The sequence below is a fragment of the Mobula birostris genome, chromosome 4 (genome assembly GCF_030028105.1).
Source record: "Mobula birostris isolate sMobBir1 chromosome 4, sMobBir1.hap1, whole genome shotgun sequence".
Taxonomy (NCBI): Eukaryota; Metazoa; Chordata; class Chondrichthyes; order Myliobatiformes; family Myliobatidae; genus Mobula; species Mobula birostris.
The window spans coordinates 33,903,599-33,930,599 of record NC_092373.1 but is presented as its reverse complement, the minus strand read 5'-3'; the positions used below and the strand labels follow the sequence as shown (position 1 = coordinate 33,930,599).

General features: G+C 40.9%; 1 protein-coding gene across 2 annotated transcripts in view; it reads right to left on the bottom strand.

Annotated features, from left to right (window-relative positions):
• daw1 (dynein assembly factor with WDR repeat domains 1) overlaps positions 1–26,656 on the bottom strand; it is a 73,299-nt gene extending 46,643 nt beyond the window's left edge. The window contains exons 1-6 of one of the 2 annotated variants that reach the window (XM_072254531.1): positions 26,582–26,656; positions 22,646–22,718; positions 17,570–17,714; positions 14,154–14,212; positions 10,681–10,803; positions 3,268–3,367 (exon numbers count right to left, since the gene is read on the bottom strand). In XM_072254531.1, coding sequence (XP_072110632.1) covers positions 3,268–3,367; positions 10,681–10,803; positions 14,154–14,212; positions 17,570–17,714; positions 22,646–22,718; positions 26,582–26,621 — 540 coding nt within the window. In that variant the 5' untranslated portion in view covers positions 26,622–26,656. The other variant, XM_072254533.1, reaches the window with a different exon arrangement.
• Positions 26,657–27,001: the final 345 nt, after the last annotated feature.

Sequence of the window (27,001 nt, the reverse complement as noted above, 5' to 3'; positions counted from 1 at the left end):
ATATATTCTGCCTGAAGGTCAATGATCAGTAGTGTGCCACATAAATCTATTCTGGGAACCCTTTGTGATTTTTATAAATGACCGAGATGGAAGGGTGATTAGTAAGTTTGCCAATGACAAGAAGGTTGATGGTATTGTGGATAGTGTAGTATGTTCTTGTAGTTACATCAGGACATAGATAGGATGCAGAGCTTGGCTGAGAAGTTGCAGATGGAGTTCAATGCGAAGAATGTGAAGTGATTCACTGTGGAAAATCAAACATGAAGGCAGAATACAGGGTTAATGGTAAGGGTCCTTAACAGTGTGGAAGAACCAAAAGATCTTGGGGTTTACGTCAAAGTTGCAATGTAAGTTAATACAGTAGTTAAGAAGGTTTATGTTATTTTGGCTTTCATTAATCGGGGGATTGAGTTCAAGAGCCACAAGATAATTTTGCAACTCTATAACACTCTGGTTAGACCATACTTGGGTCACCTCATTATAAGAAGTATTGGAAGCTTTAGAAAGGGTGCAGAGAGTATTTACCAGAATTAGAGGGCAGGATTTATGAGGATAGGTTGAGTGAGCTTAGGCTTTTCTCTTTGGAGTGAAGGAGTAAGAGAGGTAAACTTGTAGAGGTGTACAAGATGATGAGGCATAGATTGAGTGGACAGCCAGAGATTTTTTTCTGTTGTGAGGACAGTAGAGGAAGGATGGCAAATGAAGGGTTTCGGCCCAAAACATCGACTGTTTTCTTTTCTATAGATGCTGTCCAGCCTGCTGTTCCTCCAGCATTTAGTGTGTGTTGCTTGGATTTCCAGCACCTGTAGATTTTCTCTTGTTTGTAAATGGACAATTACACTGAAAAGTTTCTTCCAGGGATGACTACCCTGAAGTAGTCTAAATCTTCCCTTCAGTCCTGATGAAGGGTCTCATCCCGAAACCTCAACTGTACTCTTTTCCATAGATGATTCCTGGCCTGCTGAGTTCCTCCAGCATCTTGTGTGTTGAAGTCAAGTTTTTACACAGTGAGTGACAGGTGCGTGGAATGCCCAGACAAAGGTGGTGATAGAGACAGATATATTAGGGACATATAAAAAACTCTTAAAAAGGTACACAGAAGAAAGAAAAATTGGGGTCTATCCAGGAGGGAAGGGTTAGATTGATCTTAGAATTGGTTAAAGGGACAGCACAACATCTTGGGCCAAAGGGCCTGTAAAGTGCTGTACTCTCCTATGTTCTATGAATGTGGGTGTCAGTAAACTCGAGGACGGGAATTTGAACTGGTAATATTGACCTAAACTTTATGGCTGTCAATGTATCGCAGATAAAGATTTCAGAGGGAGAAACTAAATCAGATGTACCAGTATTACAGATAATTACAGAGGTATGAGAGAGGACCTGGCCAAAGTTGGTTGGAAAAAGCCATCAGCAGGATGACAGCAGATCAGCAATGACTGGAGTTTCTGGGGACAATTTGGAAGGTACAGGATAGATGCTTCCCAAAGAAGAAGGAGAATTCTAAGGGGAGGATGAAGCAACCATGGCTAACAAGCAAAGTCAAAGACAGGATTAAAAACAAAAAGGGGGCATACATAATATAGCAAAAATTCACAGAAAATTGGAGGATTAAAAAGCTTTTAAATACTAACACAAGGCAACTAAATGAGGAAGAAGGAGAGAAAAGATGAAATATGGAGGTAGCCAATAATATAAAAGAGTTTTAAAATGAAAAGTTTTTTCAGGTATAAAAAGAGAAAAAGAGAGGCTAGTGGATAGCAGACCATTGGAAAATGACACTAAGGGACAAAGAAATAGTGCACAAATAAGTATTGTGCCTTGGCCTTCACTTTGGAAAAGACCAGCAGAAAGCCTAAAACTTGAGAGGGTCGGGGGTAGAAGTGAGTGTAGTTGCTAATACTGAGAAGGTGACTGAGAAGCTGATAGGTCAGAAGGTAGATAAGTCACCTGGGCCAGATGGACCCTGGGTTCTGAGAGAGCAGATGGACAGATCTTAAAGGCATTAGTAGTGATCTTTCAAGAATCACTAGATTCTGAAATGAATCTGGAGGACTTGAAAATCGCAAATGTCACTTCACTCTTTAACATGGGAGGGAGGTAGAAGAAAATAAATTATAGGCCAGTTAGCCTGACTTCAATGGTTGGGAAGATGTTGGAATCCATTATTAAGGATGAGGTTTTGGGATACTTGGAGGCATATGATAAAATGGGCCAAAGTCAGCATGGTTTCCTTTGGGGGAAATCTTGCCTAACAAATCAGTTAGAGTTCTCTGAGGAAATAACACGCAGAATAGACAAAGGAGAGTCAGTAAATGATGATTACTTTGATTTTCAGAAGGCCTTTGACAAAGTGTCACACATGAGACTGCTAAACAAAATAAGAGACAATGATATTATAGGAAGGATACTAGCATGGATGGAAGATTGGCAGACTGGAAGGAGCAAAGATTGGGAATAAAGGGGGCTTTTTTCTGATTGGCTGCTGGTGACTGGCAGTGTTCTGCATGGGTCAATATTAGGGCCACATCTTTTCAAGTTACATGTCAATGACTTGGGTGACAGAATTGATGGTTTTGAGCTGGACAACACAAAGTTTGGTGGAGGGACAGGTATCGCTGAGAAAACAGAAGAACTTAAGACAGATCAGAAAATGGGCAAAGAAGTGACAGATGGAATATAGTGTAGAGCAGTGTATGGTCATACACTTTGTTAAAAGGGAATAAAGGCATAGACTATTTTCTAAACAGGGAACAAAATCAGAGGTGCAAAGAGATCTCGGAGTTCTCAAACAGGATTCCCTTGCAGTTAACTTGCAGTTTGAATTAGTAGTAAGAAGGCAAATGCAATGTTAACATTGACTTTCTACTTTCGAAATAAAAGTAAAGATATGATGCTGAGGCTTTATATAATACTGGCATTGGAGAGGAGTCCAGAGGAGGTTCACGAGAATGATTGCAGGAATGAAGGGGTTAACATATGAGGAGGGTTTGGTGGCTCTGGGTCTGTACTCGCTGGAGTTTAGAAGAAGAAGAATGATGGGGGATCTCCTTGAAACCTATCAAATATTGAATAGCTGAGATAGAGTGGATAGGAAGAGGATTATTTCCAATAATGGGAGAGTCTAGGCCTCAGCTCCTATGTCTTGTGGCCTTATAAATAAGCTCATGTGGGTGAGTTACATATAACCATTTCAAATATACTTATTCTGAGAAAATAGTTTTATTTGCAGAAATGTTCTCGTGAAATCTACAAAGTTTATTAACTTACAATCTCTGCAGTATGTCCACGAAATGTATGATAACATTTGCCTGTTTCAGAGCTCCATAATTTACAGGTTTTATCAAATGAGCCAGTTGCTATCTTGTCACTAAAACAAAAGCAAACACAGGTTTTAATGATGACACAGGCACTTTCATCTGATAGACATCCAAGTTAAACTACTGTGAAAAGTTCTACATTGCAATTTAAGTGGAGATGCCATGTATCACTGGAAAACTATACAGCTTATCGGGGCTTTCCGAAGTTCAAAGTTACAGCAGAGAATATGGAGAACCCTTTGGCACTTATCCTTGTATAAAAAGCAAAGTGTAATCACTTACAGGGACACTTAGATGAAGCAGCATCACAGTTTTTGCATTTGCAATGTTGTATAATAACCCAGAAACCATGACAATAATCATCTTTTTTGGAAGAATTATCAGAGCTACAAAGCAAAAAGTGTTATTTCCATTCCTCACATTAACACCAGAAAAAAAATCCAAAATAATTATGAAATTAGAGCTGTCATTATGATACAGGTTCCATTATTCTCCACACACGTTCAACTGTTTCTTTATTTTTTTTAAATGTCTTTGGGGAGAAAAAGGTTTTGATTGAGAGCATTTAAATTCACTCATGGACAATAGCATAGGATAAATTATTCCATATTTACTGATAGCAGTTAAAACCTTAAAGTAGCTTTGATAGCAGGCTAGTCGACGGAGAAGAAAAGTTCACTTACTGCCTCTTCGCAATCAATGTTAAGCAAGTCAGGGAAATTAGCTTGCATGAAACATCCTCAAACGTTTTTGACCAGTGGCCAATCAGCAATCAGAAGTGAATGGCAAAACAAAAAAATTATAAGGCAGAACAAGCGGAGCAGCCTTTGTCGGAGTGGTTATTTGAGGGTTTGACTATTTGAGACTTGTGAGAAAAAAATCTACCTACGGCTTTTTTGCCTTCTCCTTCTCCCTCCTAAAATCTCTCCTCACTAAAGTCTTGGGTTAATTTATTTATTGTTTCCTTCTTTATATTTGTACAGTTAGAACAGTAGGGATGCCAGGCAAGAGAGTTAAATATTCCTCATGTGGAATATGGGAAGGCAGAGAGACCTCCAGTACTCCTGATGACTTCATCTGCAAGAACTGCATCCAGCTTTGGCTTCTAACACTTGTTACGTACCCCGTAACTGGGTTGCCAAACCAGCAGAAATGGACCACTTAGTTGGAGTCTGGATTACTGGAACTAAGAAAGTTTTATTAAAGAAATAAGCAACATAGTACTCTAATCATAAGGATATAAATGCAACAGGTTAGCAATGATAAAACACACATGTACACAGAACTAGGATAATAGGTTCAATCAAGCTCTATCGCAGTCTAAGGGTAAAATGATCAGTCTCAAATGACACAGAGTTCAGTTCAATTTAGTTCAGTTCGCAGTAATCACTGTTGTGCCGTTGGGGAGGGAGAGAGAGTGAATGAATATGCAAATCGGATTCCAAACAGACCTTCGATATTCCTCGCAGTTAGCTTTCGGGCGAGCCCTTTGTAATGTCTTCTGATGTCACCGACTGTGACCCCTCCATTCTAGATACGATCGTTCTTCTGCGGTGAACCCGGCACCCAGGCAAGGGCACACACACACACACACACTGGGTTCCCGCCAACCGTACCTTTCCACCCTGTGCGTCTATGGCTGGTCCCGTGTCCAGACCTCCAAAACTCCCACCAACTTGTGGGGGCACACCACTTCCAGGGTCTCGTTACCTCGTGGTGTCATGGTGTGTCTGTTGCCTTAGCGAACCTGTCCCTTTTATCCCCCTGCTGGGGTATCGCCTGTCCATCAAACTTCAAACAGTTCAGGTTCAAAGCAACCGGTCTTGATAATACTCAGAACTGTGTCTCCTTTTCGTTAATCTCTCTGGTCCCCAATTAACATTTCTGAATGTTCCCCATTGTCCTCTTATCGGCATCAATCTTCTGATAATTTGGTCTGTTGTCACACACTCTGCATTAAGGAGTTGGAGCAGGAACTGGATCATTCGGGAGGGGTGATAGAGAAGTGCAGGACACAGGAGACTAGATGACAGTCAGGAACAGGAAAGGGGTTAGACAACCAGAGTGCCCTGTGGTCATACCCCTCAACAACAGGTATACTGTCGTATACACTTTGGATACTGTTGGTGGGGGGTATGACCTAGCAGAGGGGGACTGGAGGGGAACTAATGTCCTTGCAGGAAGTTTTATTTGTGTTGAATTGGGGGGGGGGGAGGTTTAAACCAGAGATGCAGGGGGATGGGAACAAGAGTGCCAGAACAGAGAGTGGAGAGGGTGTGGAGACAGATTTTGTTAAGATCTCAGACAAAGATTCAAAAGGTTTGGCATGGTGCAGTTAATGTTCTGACCTGCATATATTTCAAAGCAACAAGTATTTTAAGAAGGGCAGACAAACTCAGGCCGTGGTTCAATACATGGAATTATAATATTGTAGCCATTTGTGAGACTTGGTTGCAGGAAGGGCAGAACTCGTAGCTCAATATTCCAGGGTGCCATATCTTAGATGTGACAGAGTGGGAGGGGTGGCATTACTAGTCAGGTAAAAAGTCACGGCAGTGTTCTGTCAAAATAGACTGGAGAGCTCCACTAGTAAGGCTTTATGGGTGGATCTAAGGAATAGACTATCCAACAAGTCCACAGGATTCAAAAGAACAAACTTGTGGAAAAATTACAGACCAAAACTGTACACAATACTCCAAATTGGGCCTCACCAAGATCTTATACAATTATAACATAACATCCCAACTCTTGCACTCAATAAATTCAACAATGAAGGCCAATATGCCAAAAGCTTTCTTTATGACCCTATCTACCTGTGATGTCATTTCCAACAAATTATGGACTGTATTCTCAAATCCTTCCATTCTACTGCACTCCTTGGTGACCCACCTCTCACTGTAAAACCTAGCCTGGTTTGTCCTCCCAAAGTGCAACACATCACACTTGTCTGCATTAAATTCCATCTGCTATTTTTCAGCCCATTTCTCCAGCTAGTCCAGATCCCACTGCAAGCTTTGATAGTCTTCCTTGCTGTCCACTACACCCCCAATCTTGGTGTCATTCCTGATCCAGATAACCACATTATCATCCAGATCATTTACATAGATGACAAATAACAACAGACCAAGCACCACTAGTCACAGGCCTCCAGTCAGAGATGCAACCATCTACAAGCACTCTCTGGCATCTCTTGTAAAGCCAATGTCTAATCCAATTTACTATCTTATCTTGAATGCCAAGCGACTGAACCTTCTTCACCAACCTCCCATATGGGACCTTGCCAAAAGCCTTGCTAAAGTTCATGTAGGCAACATCCACTGCATTGCCTTCATCAATTTTCCTGGTAATTTCCTCAAAATGCTCTATAAGATTAGTTAGACATGACCTGCCTCTCACAAAGCCATGTTGACTACCCCTAATCAGTTCTTGTCCATCCAAATACTCATATATCTGGTCCCTTAGAATACCTTCCAATAACTTTTCCGCAACTGATGTCAGGCTCACAGGCCTATAATTTCCTGGGCTATTCTTATAGCCTTTCTTAAAGAAGGAACAACATTAGCTATATCCAATCCTCCAGCACTTCACCCGTGGCTAACGACGTCTTAAATACCTCTGATAGAGCCCCTGCAATTTCTGCAAAAGCCTCCCACAGGGTCCATGGGAATTCCTTGTCAGGCCCTGGGGATTTGCTTCATGACAGCAAACACCTCCTCCTCCGTAATCTGTATACGGTCAATGATCTCGCTTCACTGCTGCATTGCCTCACATCTATAGATTCTGTCTGTCTACCAAGTAAATACAGATGCAAAAAATCCATTTAAGATCTCCCCCATCTCTATTGACTCCACACATAGATTACCACTCTGAATTTCCAGAGGACCAATGTGTCCTTTACTATCCTTTTCCTCTTAATATATCTATAGAAGTCCTTGGGATTCTTCTTCACTTTCTCTGCTACAGAAACCTCTTCTCTTCTTTTAGCCTTCCTGATTTCCTTAAGTGTTCTCTTGCATTTCTTATTCACCTCAAGTACCTCATTTGGTGCAGCCTGCCTATACCTGCTATGCACCTCCTTTTCTTTTCTTAACCAGGGCCTCAATTCTTTCAAAAATCAATGCCCCATAAAGCTGTTATCCTTTCCTTTTATTCTGATAGGAACATACCAACTCTGCACTCTCAAAATTTCATTTTTGAAGGCCTCCCACTTACCAAGTACACCTTTGTCAGAAAACAACCTACCCAAATCCACACTTGCCAGATCCTTTCTGATACTATCAAAATTGGCCCTTTTCCAATTTAGAATCTCAACTCAAGGACCATACCTATCCTTTTCCATAATTACCTTAAAGTTAATGGTATTATGATCACTAGATACAAAATGTTCTCCGACACAAACTTCTGTCACTTGCTTTGTATCATTCCCTAATATGAGATTTAGTATCACACTCTTTCTAGTCGGGACTTATATGAACTAATTAAGGAAACATTTCTGAATGCATTTGATAAGCTCTTTCCCATCCAGCCCTTTTACAGTATGGGAGTCCCAGTCAATATATGGTAAGTTAAAATCATCTACTATCATATCCTTATGTTTCTTGCAACAGTCTGTGATCTCTCTACTATTTTGCTCCTCTAAATTCCACAGACTGTTGGGTGGCCTACAATATAATCCCATTCACGTGGTCATACCTTTTTTATTCCTCATTTCTAGCCATAAAGCCTCACTAGTCAAGTTCTCCAGTTTGTTCTGACTTAGCACTGCTGTGACATTTTCCCTGATTAGTAATGCCACCCCTCCCCCTTTAATCCCTCCTACTCTATCATGGTCAAAACAACAGAACCCTGGAACATTAAGCCACTAGTCCTGCAAATAAGTCTCACTAATGGTTATAATGTCATAATTCCACATGCTGATCCGTGCCCTAAGCCCATCCACCTACAATACTCCTTTCATTGAAATATACCCAGCTCAGATCATTAGTCCCACCACGCTCAATCTTTTGATTCATAACTTTCTATGTAGGCTTAACATCGTTCTCCACAACCACTCTACCATATGTTCTGGCACTCCAATTCCTGTCCCTGCGACTCTAGTTTAACCTCCCCCCCCCCCTCATTCAGCATTAGCAAAACTTCCCACAAGGATATTAGTCCCCCTCCAGTTCAGGTGCAAACCTTCCCTTCTGTATGTGTCCATCCTTCCCTGGAAGAGTACCCAATGATCCAAAAATTTGAAGCTCTCCCTCCTGCATCAACTCCTGTCTCTGGCCTCACTAGCATGTGGCATAGTTGGCAATCCTGAGATCACAATCTTGGGGGTCCTGACCTTTAATTTAGCACCTAATTCCCTGGACTAACATGATACTAATATGGACCATGACCTCTGGCTGCTCACCCTCCCACTTAAGGATGCTGTGTACTCAATCCAAGGCGTCCCTTATGCTGGCACCTGTGAGGCAACATACCATCTGGAAATCGCATTCTCATCCACAGAACCTCCTTTCTGTTTCCCATATCACTACAGCTGGACTCTTCTCCACCTCCCCGCTCCCCTCCCCTTCCTTCTAAGCCATTGTGCCAGGCTCAGTGCCAGAGAACTGACCACTGTGGCTTTCCTCTGCTAGGTCATCCCGCCCAACTGTATCCAAAGTGGTTAAATTGTAGTTGCAAGGAACAGCCACAGGGATATTCTTCACAGGCTGCCTATCCCCTTTCACCATCCTGTACCTTGAGTGTAACTACCTTCTTGTATGTCCTGTCTATCAACATCTCACTATCCTACATTATCTGGCATTCATCCAGTTCCAGCTCCAATGCCTTAATACAGCCTGTTAGAAGCTGTAGCTCAATGCAGTTCTTGCAGTGTCAAGGACACTGGAAGTCTCCCTGCCTTCCCACATCCCACAAGAGGAGCATTCTACCAATCTGTCTGGCATTCCCGCTGCTCTAAATGTGACATAAGAAATAAATAATAAATAACAAAAAAAATCTACCTTGGCCTATGCCTCTTCTCGCTGAAGCCTTGATAAGCTAAAGCCTCAACTTCCCACTCTAACACTGGCCCACTCACACAATGGTCACTCACTTCTTTTGAACTCTCTCTCCCTCGACACAATCTGATAATTTTTCAGGAGTGCGGCACACAAAATGTGCTGACTGACCCTGCTCACTTCCTTTAAACTCTCTCTCTCTCTCTCTCTCTCTCTCTCTCTCTCTCTCTATGCAACAATGACTCCTCAGGACTGTGGCCCACATAAATGTGCCGATTACCCCCGTTCACTTCTTTTAAACACTCTTTCCTTCTACACAATCTGATGATTCCTCAGGACTATGGCATGCAAAATGTGCTGACTGCCACATTCACATCTTTTAAACTCTCTCCCTCTATGCAATTCGATGACTCCTCAAGACTGTGGCATACAAAAAAAATGTTCTCAAATCAACTTGGGTTCCAAGGGAAGTAGGGATAGTAACATAACAATCAGTTAAACAGTGAAAATTATATAGGAAAATACCTGTAACTCTTCACTTATGTTGTGGTAACGTTAATTAGCTGAAAGCCTATTTGCATTCAAATGCAATTCCTGGTCGCTCTGAGGTATTAACACACATTACTAATTTATCTACAAATATTGACAAATCTTTATGTTCTATTATTACCAGATATTGTTTGAAGAAATGCTAACAAACATACAAAAATCGCAAAAGATTTTGCAAGTAAAGCAACTAATATTATCCATTATTAGTTGAATAGTGCACAATATATGTTAGCATTCATTTCGAGAGCACTAGAATATAAAAGCAAAGACCTATAACGCATTGGTCAAACTACATTAAGAGTATTGTGAGTAGTTTTGCTGGACTTTCAAAGAACAAAGGGAACCTCCTTGAAGCCTACCTAACATTGAAAGGCATGATAGGATGGACATGAAGAAGTTGTTTCCAAAAATGGGGGAGTCTAGTACAGTACTTGGAATAGAAGGGCATCCCTTTACACCAGAGATGAGGAGGAATTTCTTTAGCCAGTGGGTGGTGAATCTGCGAAATGCATTGCCACAGATGGCTGTGGAGGCCAAGTCAATGGGTATATTTAAAGCAGAGGTTGATAGATTTTTGATTACTAAAGGCATCAAAGTTTACAGAGAGAAGACAAAAATATGAGGCTGGGCGGGAAAATATTTGAGCCATGACTTGATGGGCCAAGTGGCCCAACTGCGAGTATGTCTTATGATCTTATATACTTGGTGTGCACTCAACTTTTAAATGACCAGTGATTGTTATATTTCAAGCTCATATAAGAAAATCATTGCCACAAGTTTAGGTAAAATTAGCAGCAACCAACATCAATTAATGACCTCACCCAAAAGGATTGTTGAATGCAATGGCATAGACCACATTCCTATGTCCCTCAAGGGTGTGCAGTTCTTCTCCTGATAAGGTATCCCATACTTTACAGGTTCTATCATAGCTTCCTGTGATAAATCTAATCAGTACAAACCAAAAAGTTAATTTCATCAAAATGTAGTTTAAGTAAATGCAAAACAAATAATAGTCAGGACACATATATTATTCCCACATAGAAATATTACCACATGTTTTAATAAGAAGGTAAAGTTCTGGGCCCAGATATTTTTCTGCATCCCTCTACCCACACTCACTAATATTTAATCCAGACTCACAACTAAATTAAGATAAAAGTTTAATCAAGAAATTGAACTTTCATTAACTTCTGCAGCAAAAATAACATGCAAAAAGATTGTCTATCAAGATGGCACATATTGTGGATTTTTTGAATAAAGCTTTTAAGTTAATGAAGGAATCCAATTCCATTTGTAATTAAGTGCAAGTCAAAATATCTTGTTTTTTTCATTAAAGCTGTCTATTAGTCCAGACTATTATTGTCTCAATTTAACCGTAATGTGAGCTAACAGATAACAGCATGCTGCAATCTGATAGTTCACAGATCTCTTTCAAATATTTGTTCTGGTTTCCTAATGTTCTCCACTTTCAAGAAATGCACTAAGTATGAAGTTGAGCTATTTATTGTGAGTATAGCACCTTTATAAATTTGGCAGGCAGTTTCTAAATGAAAAGTTCTAAAATAAAGCAAAAAACCAATACTGTCCTGTGTCAAGTTTGTATTCTTCTCATATAAAACTGTTTAAATTAATTATTACTCAGTTCAAAGTCAGTCAGTTCACTGAGAGTTTGATAAATTAAGTTTTGTATCTTGACCTTGAGCTTCAACTTGGAAAACTTTCATTTCTTTCTATTTATCTGCTTGTAACATAAACTTATAATCAAATCAATGTTACAAAATGGCAGTAACCTCCATTGGAGTCAGAATTTTGCGCATTTAGCCCCTATTCTAGATCTTGATCATATCATTACAGATGCCTTGTTATTAAATACTGGGTGTCCTTTCACAATATGTCTTTCAGAATGACATGATAAATGAAGATCCCATGGGATTCTAAAGGACTTCAAACACTTAGGCAATCTCTCATTGCTACATTGGAAGTTCCCACCTGCTTCAAAAGGGCAAAAATTATACCAGTGACCAAGAAGGACAGGGTGAGCTGCCCTAACAACTATCATCCAATAGCACACACATCTGTGGTTATGAAGTGCTTAGAGATGTTGGTTATGGCTAGAATCAACTCCTGCCTCAGCAAGGATCTGGACCCACTGCAATTTGCCCATCACCACGATAGGTCTACAGAAGATGGGATCTCATTGGCTTTTCATGTGGCCTTGGATCACCTGGGCAATACTAATACATATATCAGACCGCTGTTTATTGATTACAGCTTAGCGTTTAACACAATCATTTCTACAGTTCTAATTGAACAGTTCCAAAACCCGGGTCTGCGTACCTCCCTCTGCAACTGGATCTTCAACATCCCACCAGAAGACGACAAGCTGTGCAAATCAGAAATAACATCTTCAGCTCGCTGACAATCAACACTGGTGCACCTCAAGGATGTGTGCTTAGTCCACTGTTCTACACTCTCTACACCCATGACTGTGTGGCTAGGCACAGCTCAAATGCCATCTATAAATTTGCCGATAACACAACTGGCTGGCAGAATGTCAGATGGTGACAAGAAAGCATACAGGAGTGAGACATATCAGCTAGCTGAGTGATGTCGCAGCAGCAAACTTTGCAATCAACATTAGTAAGACCAAAAACTTGATTGTGGGCTTTGGAAAGGATAAGATGAGGGAACACACACCAGTCCTCATTGAGGGATCAGAAGTGGAAAAGATGAGCAATTTCAAGTTCCTGGCTGTCAACATCTCTGAGGATCTATCCTGTGCCCAACATATCAATGCAATTACAAAGAAGGCATGATGACAACCATATTTCATTAGGAGTTTGAGGAGATTTGGTATGTCACAAAAGACACTCACAAATTTCTACAGATGTCCGTGGAGAGTATTCACCGTCTGGCTACATCACCGTCTGGTGGTATTGGGTGGGGGGGGGGGTGGCTACTGCACAGGACTGAAATAAACTGCAGAAAGTTGTAAACCCTGACAGCTCTACCATGGCACTAACATCCCAGCGCCAGGACATCATTAAGCAGCGATGCCTCAAAAATACGGCAGCCATCATAAAGGACCCCCATCACCCAGGACATGCTCTCTTCTCATTTCTACCATTAGGGAAGAAGTACAGGAACCTGAAGGCACACACTTAAAAATTCAGGAACAAATTCTTCCCCTCTGTCATCAGGTTTCTGAATGGACATTGAACCCATGAACACTACCTCACTATTTTATTTCTCTTTTTGCATGACTTATTTAATTTAACATATATATATTTACAGTTTTTATAATGTACTGCTACCACATAACGAAAAATTTCATGACATATGCCTGATTCTGATTCTGAAATGTAAACAGCTGTCGTTCAAATTACATTATCAATGTAACTGAACTGTTATCCATTGTTTGTTGAACTTTTCATTTAGAAACTGCCTGCCAGATCAAGGTGCAAGAACAAAAGCTGCCACTAAAATTAGTAAGGATCTACATTTCTTTCCTGCCAAGCACCTCTTTGCACCTTCTCTGCAAATACAGAAATTGATGTCATTCTCAGAAAATCACATTGTTTCATATTCAAAGGTATACTATTAATAGCAGGATCCTGAACAGCATTAATGTACAGCGGGATCTTGGGGTCCGTCCATAGCTTAATGTAAGTTGTATGGAATGCTTGCCTTCAGTGGGCAGGGCATGAGTATAAGAGTAAAGAAGTCATGTTGCATCTATACCAACCTTTGGTTAGGCTGCACTTGGGAGTATTGTGTGCATTTCCAGACCCAACATTACAGGAAGAGTGTGGATGCTTTGGAAATGGTGCAGAAGTTTACCAGGATGCTGCTGGATTAGAGGGTATAAGAAAAGCTTTGACAAACTTGGATTGTTTTCTCTGGAGTATAAGAACCTAATAGAAGTTTATAAAATTATCAGTGTCAAAGATAGGATGGAAAGTCCGAATCTTTCTCTCAATATAAAAATGTAATGCGCTAGAGGACACACATTTAAGGTGAGGGGGGAAAGGTTTAAAACAAATCTGCAAGGCTGCTAGGATTAATGGTGGAAGCAGATATAATAGTGGTGTTTAAAAGGCTAATAGATAGAAATATGAATATGCAGGGAATGGAAGGATATGCATCATATACAGGCAGAAGATACTTAGTTTAATTCAGTGTTATGTTCAGTGCAGACATTGTGGGTCAAAGGAGCTGTTCCAATGCTGTAATGTTCCGTATCCTATTAATGTGTCAAACACAAGCATTAAAAGAAAGCAAGTGAGATAGTTACCTGGAGCCAGGCTTGTTGAAGGCAACATTTGTCAATGGTAGTATATGTGCCCGAAGTACCTATGATAACATAATCAGAAATACGACTTAGAATAAAATAGAACTTTACTGTTATTACTCAAGACAATGAGATTACAGTGGTACTCCAGTCCATGCAAAACTTATATTTACAATGCATGTGGTATGGCTTAATTAAAAAGAAAATCCCATATTTACATGCAACAAGTGATTTTGATAGTCCATAACACTCAAAGGCCATTGGCAAGCCAGGGTGGAGCATTATTCAGCAGCATAACAGTGCTCGGGAAGAAGCTGTATTTCAGTCTTACTATCTTGGTGAAGATATTTCATATCTCCTACCAGATGATGAGAGATTGAATAAAGAGCGTTTGGGATGGGATGAGATAGATCTTTAATGATGTTATGAGCCAAATTCATCGAGAGTTGTAAGTTGTCTCCAGATGCAGTAGTAAAGTCCCAGTGATGTGCTGAGCTGTCCAAACATCCATTGCAGTGCTTTCTCTTGCTGAAGCTAGACTGTCACACTGGCAACACCTACATTAGTATACTCTCTATCGCACATTAATAGAAGTTGGCCAGCAATTTTGGGGGCATATTAGCTCTTAAAATTTAAGATTAACATAAAATTTGTTACAACATTCAGTAATAATTAAGTTTCTTTAACCAAATAAGCTCTGAAAATTAGTTAACCACCATCATGAAGATGGGATAATAAAACTCCCATCTACTCATCTGGAGAAGAGGGCTGCTGATGTGAGAATGCTGTTCTTGGACTACAGTTCAGCATTCAACACCATAATTCTCTCCAGGCTCGACAAGAAGCTCAGAGACCTCGGCCTTCACCCTGCCTTGAGTAGCTGGATCCCAGCCTTCCTGTCGGATCGCCAGAAGGTGGTAAGAGTGACTCCCTCACCTCTGCCCCCTGACCCTCAACACAGGTGCCCCTCAGAACTGTGTACTAAGCTCCCTCCTTTACTCTCTGTATACCCATGACCATACACCCACCAACAACTCCAACCTGCTAATTAAATTTGCTGACAACACTACACTGACTGGCCTAATCTCAAATTATCATGAGGCCGCCTAATCTCAAATAATAATGAGGCAGCCTGCAGAGGAGTAGTCATCACCCTGTCACAGTGGTGTCAAGAAAACAACCTCTCCCTCAATCTCACAAAAACAAAGGAGCTTGTTGTGGACTACAGGAGGAATGGAGACAGGCTAACCCCTATTGACATCAATAGATCTAGGGTTGAGAGGGTGAACAGCTTTAAATTCCTTGGCATAAACATCACCGAGGATCTCACAGGGTCGGCCTGTGCATACTGGATGTGTGGTGAAAAAGGCACAACACAGCCTCTTTCACCTCAGACAGTTGAAGACTTTTGGTACGGGCCCCCAAATTCCAAGAACTTTCTATAGGGGCACAATTGAGAGCATCCTGACTGGCTGCATCACTGCCTGGTGTGGGAACTGTATCTCCCTCAATCACAGGACTCTACAGAGAGTGGTGTAGACAGCCCAGTGCATCTGTAGATGTGAACTTCCCACTATTCCAGACATTTACAGAGACAGGTGCGTAAAAAGGGCACGTGGCCAAGTGGTTAAGGCACTCGACTAGCGATCTGAAGGTCGTGAGTTCGAGCCTGTGTCTTTGAGCAAGGCACTTAATCACACAGTGCTCTGCGACGACACTGGTGCCAAGCTGAATGGGTCCTAATGCCCTTCCCTTGGACAACTTTGGTGTCGTGGAGAGGGGAGACTTGCAGCATGGGCAACTGCTGGTCTTCCATACAACCTTGCCCAGGCCTGCGCCCTGGAGAGTGAAGACTTTCCAGGCACAGATCCATGGTCTCGCAAGACTAACGGATGCCTTTATTTATTATTACAGAGACAGGTGCGTAAAAAGGGCCCGAAGGTTCACTGGGGACCCAAGTCACCCCCGCCACAATCTATTCCAGCTGCTACCATCTGCAAAAAGGTACCGCAGCATAAAAGCCAGGATCAACAAGCTCTGGGACAGCTTCTTCCACCAGGCCATCAGACTGATTAATTCATGCTGATGCAACTGTATTTCTATGCTATATTGACTATCCTGTTGTACATAATATTTATTACAAATTACTATAATTGCACATTGCACATTTAGACAGAGTCGTAACGTGAAGATTTTTACTTCTCATGTATGTGAAGGATGTAAGTAATAAAGTCAATTCAATTCAATTCAGTTCCTGTTAATTGATCTCAATGTGAGATTGTGAGTTGTTTTCTGACTCTTAACTAATCCCTTGATCTGAAGTCTGAGTAAACTTTCTGTTGATGACCAGTCTTCCATGAACTATCAAAGTTGTAAATAAGCGAGTGGATTATTCGTTTTGCGTCATGCTGAGCCACGAGAAGGGTTAATGTTTGCTCCAGATTTTAAAAAGCAAGATTTTTCTGCTTATATTTGTGTTATTTTGTTATCAAACATTTTTAAAAATCATCTTGGAATTCATCAAATATATATATTTTAGAGACACCTAATATTCTATTATTCTAAAATTCTATTAGATGTCCTAAATAGAAATCCCTTTAATATCAACATCAGTATTGCAGTTTATATGATATAATCTAGGATAATCTCAATCCTGTTACTGCTACCAATGAAAGCAAGTATTATCTACTTAGGAACAGAAGTGAGAAGGATGGGATTGCAGTAGTAAGTTTTGCAAAGTACTCCATCTGATTCCCCTCCAACTGATTTGCTGCTGGTGCTTCTGATTATTAAACCACTTTTCCAAAAAGAAAGCAGAACTGCATTAAAGTTGAATAATACATGTATTTGATGTGCTATCATGGTTGAATAGCTGTTGAAGTGAAGGGGTTGTGAAACGTGTGTGTGTGTGTGTGTGTGGTTTCAGAATAGTGCTCAATATTCAAGAGTATGATATAGTTAATGACTATTTGGTTCATGACTAACTGACAGAAACTTTTGCTAAGTGAGTGGAAGTTTCTAGAGTAGTGCATTTTATGAGATACAAAATTTTAAAATGCTTTGACAGACTTTAACCACAAATGTTAAGTTTACTGAATTTCATGTAATGCCCAGATCCTCAGACCATGCTAGAAAATCTTCCACAATTTGGAACCAGACCAGAACCATGATACGAATAGAAAAAGTGACTAGTTTCTGATGTCAAACAAGATTACTCACTTGCATACCTGTCTTGATACACTCGTCCAATTAGCTTTTTCATTAATAATATCTCTACATTAAGGAAACAAGTATCAGCTGCTATTACAAGATGTCTCTACATTAGTATCAACAACCCTAGAAATAACTTTGTTCTAAAGCTTAATTTAATTTGTGACTAACAGAATACTTTACTTACTGACATGTGGGAAATTTATCACCTTAAAAAGATAGAATTTGTGATCATCCTGTTGACCAAGTTTTTCCTGGAGCCTTTGTACCAGCTGCTTCACCTGCTCTGTGCGAGATGCAGTTATGAGGGGTTCAATCCTCTGGATTTCATCAACTACAGCATCTACGTTTGCTCTAGTTTAAATGTGAAACAAAAGAAAAATGTTAATTTCGAGAGTTTTCAAGTCAGAAGACACAGCAGAGTAGATAATAAAAGAGCAAATTAAAATATGAGGTTTATAAACAAAAAGAACTGCAATGGTAAAATAATCTACAAGGTCAAAGTTAAATCTCGAAATGTTAGCAAAGGATTATTTTCTCAGCAAAATCTCATGCATTCCATGCATACTATGTAACCTTAAATTTGGAGAATATATACGGAGCCTATAAAAAGCTTTCACCCACCTTGGAAGTTTTCATCTTTTATTGTTTTATAACATTGAATCACAGTGATTTAATCTGACTTCTTTTGACACTGCTCAACAGAAAAAGACTTGTTTCTATCAAAGTGAAAACAGATCTCTACAGTGATATAAATTATTTAGAAATATAAAACACAAAATAATTGATTGTATAAATATTCACCCCCTTTAATATGACATACCATTGGTTTTAGAAGTCACATAATAGAGATCACCTGTGTGCAGTAAAGGGGTTTCAACTGATTGTAGTAAAAATGCACCTGTAGCTGGAAGGTCTAACTGCTGGTGAGTCAGTATCCTGGAAAAAACTACACTATAAAGACAAAAGAACACCCCAGGCAACTCCACAAAAAGGTTATTGAAAAGCACAAGCAAGGAGATGGATACAAGTAAATTTCCAAGTTACTGAATATCCCTCGAGTTAATCATCAAGAAATGAAGAGAATATGACACAGCCGTAAATCTGCCTAGAGCAGGCCGTCCTCAAAACCTGAGCAACTGTGCAAGAAGGGGTCTATGACAACTCTGGAGGAGTTACAAGCTTCAGTGGCCAAGATAGGAGTGACTGTGTCTACATCAACTATTGCCCGGGTGCTTCACCAGTTGCAGCTTTATGGGAGAGTGGCAAAGAGATAGCCACTGTTGGAAACAAAACTCATATGAAATCTTGGCTAGTTTGCCAGAAAGCATGTGGGAGGCTCTGAAGTCAGCTGGAAGAAGGTTCTATGGTCTGATGAAACCAAAATTGAGCTTTTTGGTCATCAGACTAAATGCTGTTTGGCATAAGCCCAAGCACCGCACACACCAACCCTACAGAGAAGCACGGCGATAATTGCACCATGCTTCACTGCAGCAGGCCCTGGAAAGCTTGTGAAGGTAGAGGGTAAAATGAATGCAGCAAAATTCAGGGAAAACCTGGAGGAAAACCTGTTGCAGCCTGCAAGAGAACTGTGACTTAGGAGATTTGTTTTCCAGCAAGACTATGACCAAGCATAAGGCCAAAGCTACATAGGAATGACTTAAAAACAACAAAGTTAATGTCCAGGTCTGGCCAAGTCAGAGTCTAGACCTCAATCCAATTGAAAACTTGTGGCTGGACTGAAAAAGGGCTGTTCACTCATGATCCCCATGCAATCTGACAGAGCTTGAGCAGTTTTGTGAAGAAGAATGGGGAAAAATTGCTGTGTCCAGATGTGCAAAGCTGATGGAGACCTATCCACACAGACTCAAGGCTGTAATTGCTGCCAAAGGTACATCTACTAGATACTGACTTGAAAGGGTGAATAATTATGCAATTACCTTCTGTTTAATAATTGTAATAAATTTAGACCAATTTGTAGAAATTTGTTTTCACTTTGACACAAAAGAGACTTTTCTGTTGATCAGTGTCAAAAAAGCCAAATTAAATCCACTGTGATTCAATGTTGTAAAACAATAAAACATGAAAACTTCCAAGGGGGGGAGGGGGTGAATATTTTTTATAGGCACTGTATATATAGGTATCTCCCGGGCATGCTTTCCATCCATGCCGGGTTGCGTGTCGAGCTCACAACTCGGCCTTGTAAAAAAAAAACTGAGCTGTGAGAAGGACATGGGGGGCCACTCACAGAATCTTTCCTCCAAGGCAACCACTTGAAAAAAGTGGTCGCCAAGGCTCTGGCAGAGTATGGCACACAAAAGCAATATATATACAAGTATATTCCTCATACCTGATCTCTGCAAATACATAAATCTGTATCATTTTTAATTTAAGGGCAAAGGCATGATGTAAATGATATAGAAGTGTGGCTAGACCATTCTAAGAGTACTGTGAACAATTCTGACTTTTATATTATAGGAGATGTATTGCAAATAATGAAAAAAATATGTACACGGATGATACCTTAAATAAGAGGGTATATCTGTGATATCTTTCTGGAGGAACATTGTATCATTTTTTAATGCATGCATTTCTAAATGACAATGACTGAGGATTGAGTGTCCTCATAATCTAATCTAATATCTATCAAGTAAAAGTAAACTGAAAGACTGGATTTACTCTGTTCGGGGAAGAAAAAGAGTGAGCAGTAACCTGAAGAGGTTGGTAACACTTTAGAATTGTCTAATGGGGTAAAACTATATAAGATGTTTCCATGGTCAAGGAACAAAACCAGAGCTCATAAATAGCAATAATTATTAATGATTCTGAAAGTGAATTCACAGAAACATCTTTGTCTTTGGTATAATTGGATTGTGAAATGTGTTCCTGTTCAAGTTTATGATTGTAGGCATATACAATATACAGGCTATGTATGCCTATGACAACAAGGGTATAAATGCCATGAAAAGGAGCTTTGTTTTGCGACAGCACCTTAAATATGAGACTATATCTATCATCCTGAGTTCAATTCTGACACTGACTAAGCAGTCACTGGACCCACAGGAGGGGGAGTTGTCAGCACGTGAGATAAATATGAGGTACCAGGTGTCCCCTGCTTTTCGAACGTTCATTTTACGAAACCTCACTGTTACGAAAGACCGACATTATTACCCCGTTTTCACTTTCAGAAGGTGTTTTCACTGTTAGAAAAAAAGCAGCGCGTGAAAAAATCAGCGTGCGATAAAAGGCAGCGCGCCGCGCACCCCAAGCAGCGGCTCTCCCTGGATTCAGAACGGCATTTTCGCCGGCATTGCTTAAACACGTACCTGTGAGCAGCCGTTTGCAAGATGAGTTCTAAGGTATTGGAAAAGCCTAAAAGAGCTCTTAAGGGTGTTACACTTAGCGTAAAACAGGACATAATTAAGCGTTTTGATGAATGAAGTAAGGACTAAGTGAGTTTGGCTTGTGGAAGCTGACGAAGATGATGTTGAAGAGGTTTTGGCATCCCATGACCAAGAACTGATAGATGAAGAGCTGATGAAATTGGAAGAGGAAAGGATAACAATCGAAACCGAATGCAGTAGCGAACGGACCGACAGTGACTGCGTGAGATTTTCGTTGCAATGATAAAGTACGACTTTAATTTTGAAAGGGTACATAGGTTTAGGGGATATTTGCAGGATGGCTTGAGTCCTTATAAAGAACTGTATGATAGAAAAATGCGCGAGGCTCAGCAAGCCTTCCGCATCAGCCACAGCAGACGACGAACCTCGACCTTCGACATCGAGGCGGGCAGTCATAGGAGAAGATGAGCTGCCTGCTCTAAAGGAAACAAACGATGAGATGACACCCCAGTGTCCCACCACCCCAACACCCAGGCCGCGGACAGATACTGTACCGATTCGCGGAGAATGCAACAGTAGCCGGGAGACACACAGCACATCTTTAAGAAAAAAGCCAAAATAAACATGCTAATTAATTAGGTGCCGCCCTACACGTAATTAATTAGCATGTTTATTTTGGCTTTTTTCTTAAAGATGTGCTGGATGCCTCCCGGCTACCGCTGGACCCCTGCATGCTTCGCGGTTCGGTATCTGTCGGCAGCCTGGAGGGTGGGGGCCACTGCACCACCCAACCTGCGACGACTCGGTCTAACACACCATCATCAGTGTGCTCGGCACTGAACCAATTCCGGTAAGTGATACTACACTGTACATAAATTATTTCTACTTTATATCGGCTGTGTATTTTTATGTGTTATTTGGAATGATTTGGTAGCTTCATAGTTTAAAGGTTACTGGAGAGCGCTTGCGCCGTGTTTTTGCCAACAGCGCTTGCGTAAGATTTTCTGCCGAGAGCGCTTACGCGAGATTTTCGCTACGGAGAACAGTTCAGTAATGATTGTGGAGAAGTATTTCTACTTTATATAGGCTGTGTATTTATCATATAATTCCTGTTTTTACTACATGTTACTGTTATTTTAGGTTTTATGTGTTATTTAGCATGATTTGGTAGGTTATTTTTGGGTACGTGAACGCTCACAAATTTTTCCCATATAAATAAATGGTAATTGCTTCTTAGCTTTATGACATTTCGGTTTACGAATTGTTTCATAGGAATGCTCTACCTTCGGATGGCGGGGGAGACCTGTACTGTATTTCAGGTGGGCTCTGCCTGCCTGATGAGACCAAGGTGAGATGGATCTGGCAGTCAAGTGAGGGTGGACTGGTTAAGGGATACCACCAGCCATCTGAGATCAGTATGGTGAAGTACAACAGCTAGATCAGACCAGATGAAAGTGAACTGCTAGTCATGTGATCCTGGGGGAAGGGAGTGCAGGTTATCAGATGAGACCTGGATTAGGGAGCATTGCTTGCTGGATAACAGTAGGGGTGAGGTCCAGTACGAGGCAAATGAGTCTGCGGTGAGACCATGAGTTTTCCCTGGGTGCTCCAGTTTCCTCCCATGGTACTGGGTAGTTAATCGGTCATTGCAAATTGTCCCGTGATTAGGTTGGGGTTAATCAAGGCTGTGGGGGTTGCTGGGGCAGTATGGCTCAAAAGGCCAGAAGGGTCTACTCTGCGCTGTATTGCAAAATAAATAATATAAACTCAACATAGATCATACAGAACTGTAAAGTTTATTGAAATTAGTCAGACAATTGTATTTATGAGAGTAGTTATAACAAGAATGAACCTAGGATATGTTGATAGACTTGGTTGAGAAAGGGTGGCAAGATGCTTTTGAGTGATATGTAACTTTTATTCATCGGAAATCAAACTTACGCTGGTGTCAAGTCAAGTAAATCAATGGATTTGCTCTTTGTCTCCCCTCCTTTCTCATATTCCAAAATAATTCCTATTTAAAATAAAAGCATTGTAAAGAAGTTAGACATTGTAAAGTTCATCCTCCCCTCCAAACACATCCGCTAATCCTGAACAGTCTCAAGATTTTTGAGAGATCAGGAACTAAGGAAACAACGGAAAAGCAATGATTCTAACAGAATTGCATCAAATAGTGGCATGGGTTTGTGACCACAGATCTGACACCCTAAATGGCCTCAGTACGTTCCTCAGCCCACCATTTGGTTGGTAGTTCCCCTTACCCTAATCTCACTGCACAGGTGGGATCCCCACCCACCACCATCAAGGCCTCACCTGATCAGCTCTTCACCTTGGTCTCACCTCACTGGCAGTGCACTCTCACCACAGCCTCATTCTAGATTGTAGTGTCCACTCAGCTGACAAGCAATGTTCCTTACCTCAGCCACTCCTGGATATCAAAGCAATCCCAGCTCAGTCTCAAGCAGCTAGAGCGCTGTTAACCCAGCATAACAGGACAAGTTACTACTTCACCTCAAGCTCATTTGCCTTGTACTGGACCTCACCCATAAATGTTATCCAGCAAACAATACTCCCTAATCCAAGTCTCATCTGATAAGCAGCACTCACTTCCCCCAGCATCACATTGGTAGTTCACTTTCATCTGGTCTAATCTAACTGGTTGTACTTGCCTGAAAGAGTATAAGGAATACAGAAGCATGTGCATGAGATAACTTCAGCGGAGAAGATCAAGGAAAACCCAGAGAGGTTTTACTAGTATATTAAGGGAAAATGGGAAACTATAGGGAGGATAGGTTCTGTCGAAGATCAAAGGGAACACCTTTGTGTGGTGCTACAGGAGATGAGCAAGGTCCTTAAAGAATATTTCCCCTCTGTTTTATCATGAAGAAAGATATGAAAACTTTGGAAATAGGAAAAGCCAATTGGAAGATCTACAGAATGGTCCACATTACAGTAGAGGAGCAGTTGGATATCTTAAAAGGTATGAAAGTAGATATATCTCCAGAGCTTGATCCAGGTGTATCCAAGACCACTGTGCAAGATAGGGAAGAAATTATGGGAGCCCTGGCTAGGATTTTTGCATAATTGTTAGCTACAGATGAAGTACCAGTAGACTGGAGGAAATGAATATTTATTTAATAAAATCTGGGAATTTTAGACCAGTAAGTCTAACATCTGTTGTAGGTAAGTTACTGGACTGGAAAAACAGGGGTGATGGGGTAGCCAACATGGATTTCAGCATGAGGGATCACATCTTATAAATTTGATTTGAGTTTTCTGATGAGGTGACCAAAAATGTTGATGAGGGTGGAACAATATAAGTACTTTCAATGGAGTTCAGTAAGGCCTTTGATAAGGTTCCAAGCGGTAAACAGCTCTGGAAGGTGTAATCACATGGAATCGAGGGAGAACTTGCTAAATAGATGGTTGAAAGCAGAGGGTGAGACTAAAAGGTCGATTTTCAGACTGGAGGCCCATAACTATTGGTGTGCTTCAGGTGCTAGTGCTGGACACAATGTTGTTTATCATCTACAGCATATCAATGATTTGGATAAAACTGTACAAGAGATGGTTAGTATGCAAGTCTGCAGATGACACTAAAATAAGTTGGTCAGCAGACAATGAAGAACGATAGCAAAAATTAGAGGAGTTCTTCAAAGTTCAAAGTAAATTTATTATCAAAGTACATATATGTCACCATATATGTCAACCCTGAGATTCATTTTCTTACTCAGTTAATCCAAGAAACATAATAGAATTGATGAAAGATCACAACAGGAGAGACAAACAACCAATGTGCAAAGGACAACAAACTACGCAAATATGAAAGAGAGAAAATGATAAATAAATAAATAAACAAACAAACAAACAAGCAAGCAAGTAATATGGAGAATGTGAGATAAGGAGCCTTGAAAATGAGTCCATAGGTTGTGGGACAGTTTAGTGATGGGACAAGTGAAGTTAGCTGATGTTATTCCCACTGGTTCTAGAACCTGATGGTTGAGGAGCAATAACTGTTCCTGAACCTTGTGCTGTGAATCCTGATGCTCCTGTAACCCTTCTTCCTGATGGAGCAGCGAGAAGAGAGTATAACCTGGGTGGTAGGGGTCCTTAATGATAGATGCTTGTTGATAGTAGACAGGGTGGTGAAAAAAGCTTTCAGCACACTGGCCTTCCTAAGTCAGGACAATGAGTATTTTAGATGAGAGATCATGGTGTGGTCTTACAAGATGTTGGTGAGGCCTCAATTGAATATTGTGTTAGTTTCGGTCTCTCCGCTAAAGGAAAGATGTTATTAAAATAGAATGCTTGTAGAAAATATTAACAAGGATGTTGCAAGGACTTTAGGGACTTTTGGAAGAGGCTGGACATTCCTAGAGCAAAGGAGATCAAAGGTGATCTTATAGAGGTGTGTAAAATTATAAGAGGCATAGATAGGGTGAATTGTGCTCAGTCTTTTTCCTAGATTTGGGGAATCAAGAACCAGAGAGAGGAGAAGATTTAAGAAGAACAAGGGGCAATTATTTTTTTACACAAAAGGTGGTATGTATGTGTTATCAGCTGCAGTGGTTGAGGCAGATTAAATAATAACTTTTAAAATACATTTGGACATGGTACATTGATTGGAAAAGTTTAGAGGATTCTGAGCCAAACATTCGCAAATGGGACTAGCTTGGATAGAATATCTTGGAAATAGGCTGAAGGGCCTGTAACCATGCTTTATAACTCTATAACTTTATGATTACTTTCTTATCCTAGCTTAATCTGGCTACTAGTTAAAATTTCAAAGTTAAGTTAATTGGTTATGTAAATATGTCACCATTTACCACCCTGAGCTTTATTTTCTTGCAGGCAATCAAGTAAATACAAGAAACGCAATAGAATCAATGAAAGCCCACACCCAACATGGTAGACAAATAACCAATGTGTAAAAAAACTGTACAGATACAAAACAGAGAAGGAAATAAATCAATATGGAGAACATGAGATGAAGTGTCCTTGAAAGTGAGTCCATAAGTTATTGGAAGTTATCTCCTCTGGTTCAAGAGTCTGATGTATGAGGGGTAATAACTGTTCCTGAACCTGGTGGTGTGAGTCCTGAGGTTTCTGTACGTTCTTCTTGATGGCAACAGCAAGAAGAGAGCATGACATGGATGGTGGGATCACTGATGATGGCTGCTGCTTTCCTGCAACAACACTCTATGTATATGTGCTCAATTGTGGGGAGGGCTTTATCCATGTTCAATTGGGCCATATCCACTACTTTTTGTAGGCTTTTCCATACAAGGGCATTGGTGTTTCTATACCAGGCCATGATGCACCCAGTTAATATAGTCTCCACCACACATCTACAGAAGTTAGTCAAAGTTTTAGATGACATGGGGAATCTTCACAAACTTCTTAGAAGGTAGTGACTCTGTACTCCAGCTTCAAGTTTTAGATGACATGGGAATCTTCGCGAACTTCTTAGAAGGTAGTGACACTGTACTCTAGCTTCATTTGACTGGCAATTCCCTCTCTCATACCAAATAGTAATTTCTCCTTGCAGACCTCTCCTGAAAATAAGTTCCATTTCACCACAAACTCACCTGCGAGAGTGCCTGGAAACTTGAGTGTCTCTCCATGCAATGTACCCTCAATCTGTAACAACCTGGCTGGTAGTTAATCAAACTGCTCTCTCGGCATAGTATCAACAGACAGTCAGCTCCCCCTCACCCAGTCCCATCAGGTAGGTAGTCAGTCCTCACTCAGTCCCACCAGGCAGGCAATTCCCCTTCAATCAGTCTTGCCAGGCAGACGGTTCCCCCTCATTCGGTCCCGGCAAGGGCAGCACTCCTCCTTTATCTAACATCCTTCATCCCCTTTCCCCGGCGTTACCTGGCGGATAATACCGCAGGAGGAACCTCTTCAGTTTCATCTTTCTGAAAGTGCGTCCCTCCGTCGCCCAGCAACGAAACGGCTACCGAGCCTGCGCACCTCCCCGTCCGGCGGCGGTCGGTCCCTACCGCGCATGCGCTCCTTCTGAACGCCGCGGCGGAGAGAGCGAGTCTTGGCGAAAGGAAAGGGTTCTGCTCAGGTTTAGAGGTGATTCTCCCGAGCTGAAAGTACTTCTCGGCTCTATCGACGCAAATTAAAACTAAGTTCTTGTTCAAAAAATCGTATTCCTGAATTGATCATCGGGATTGAGGAGGAGCTACTTTCTCTCCTGCGGTATGGTTTCTGTGTGGCTAACGAGGCTAAAATGAACGGACACCATCTGCAGATGCTGGAAATTCGAGTAACACACGCACACACTCA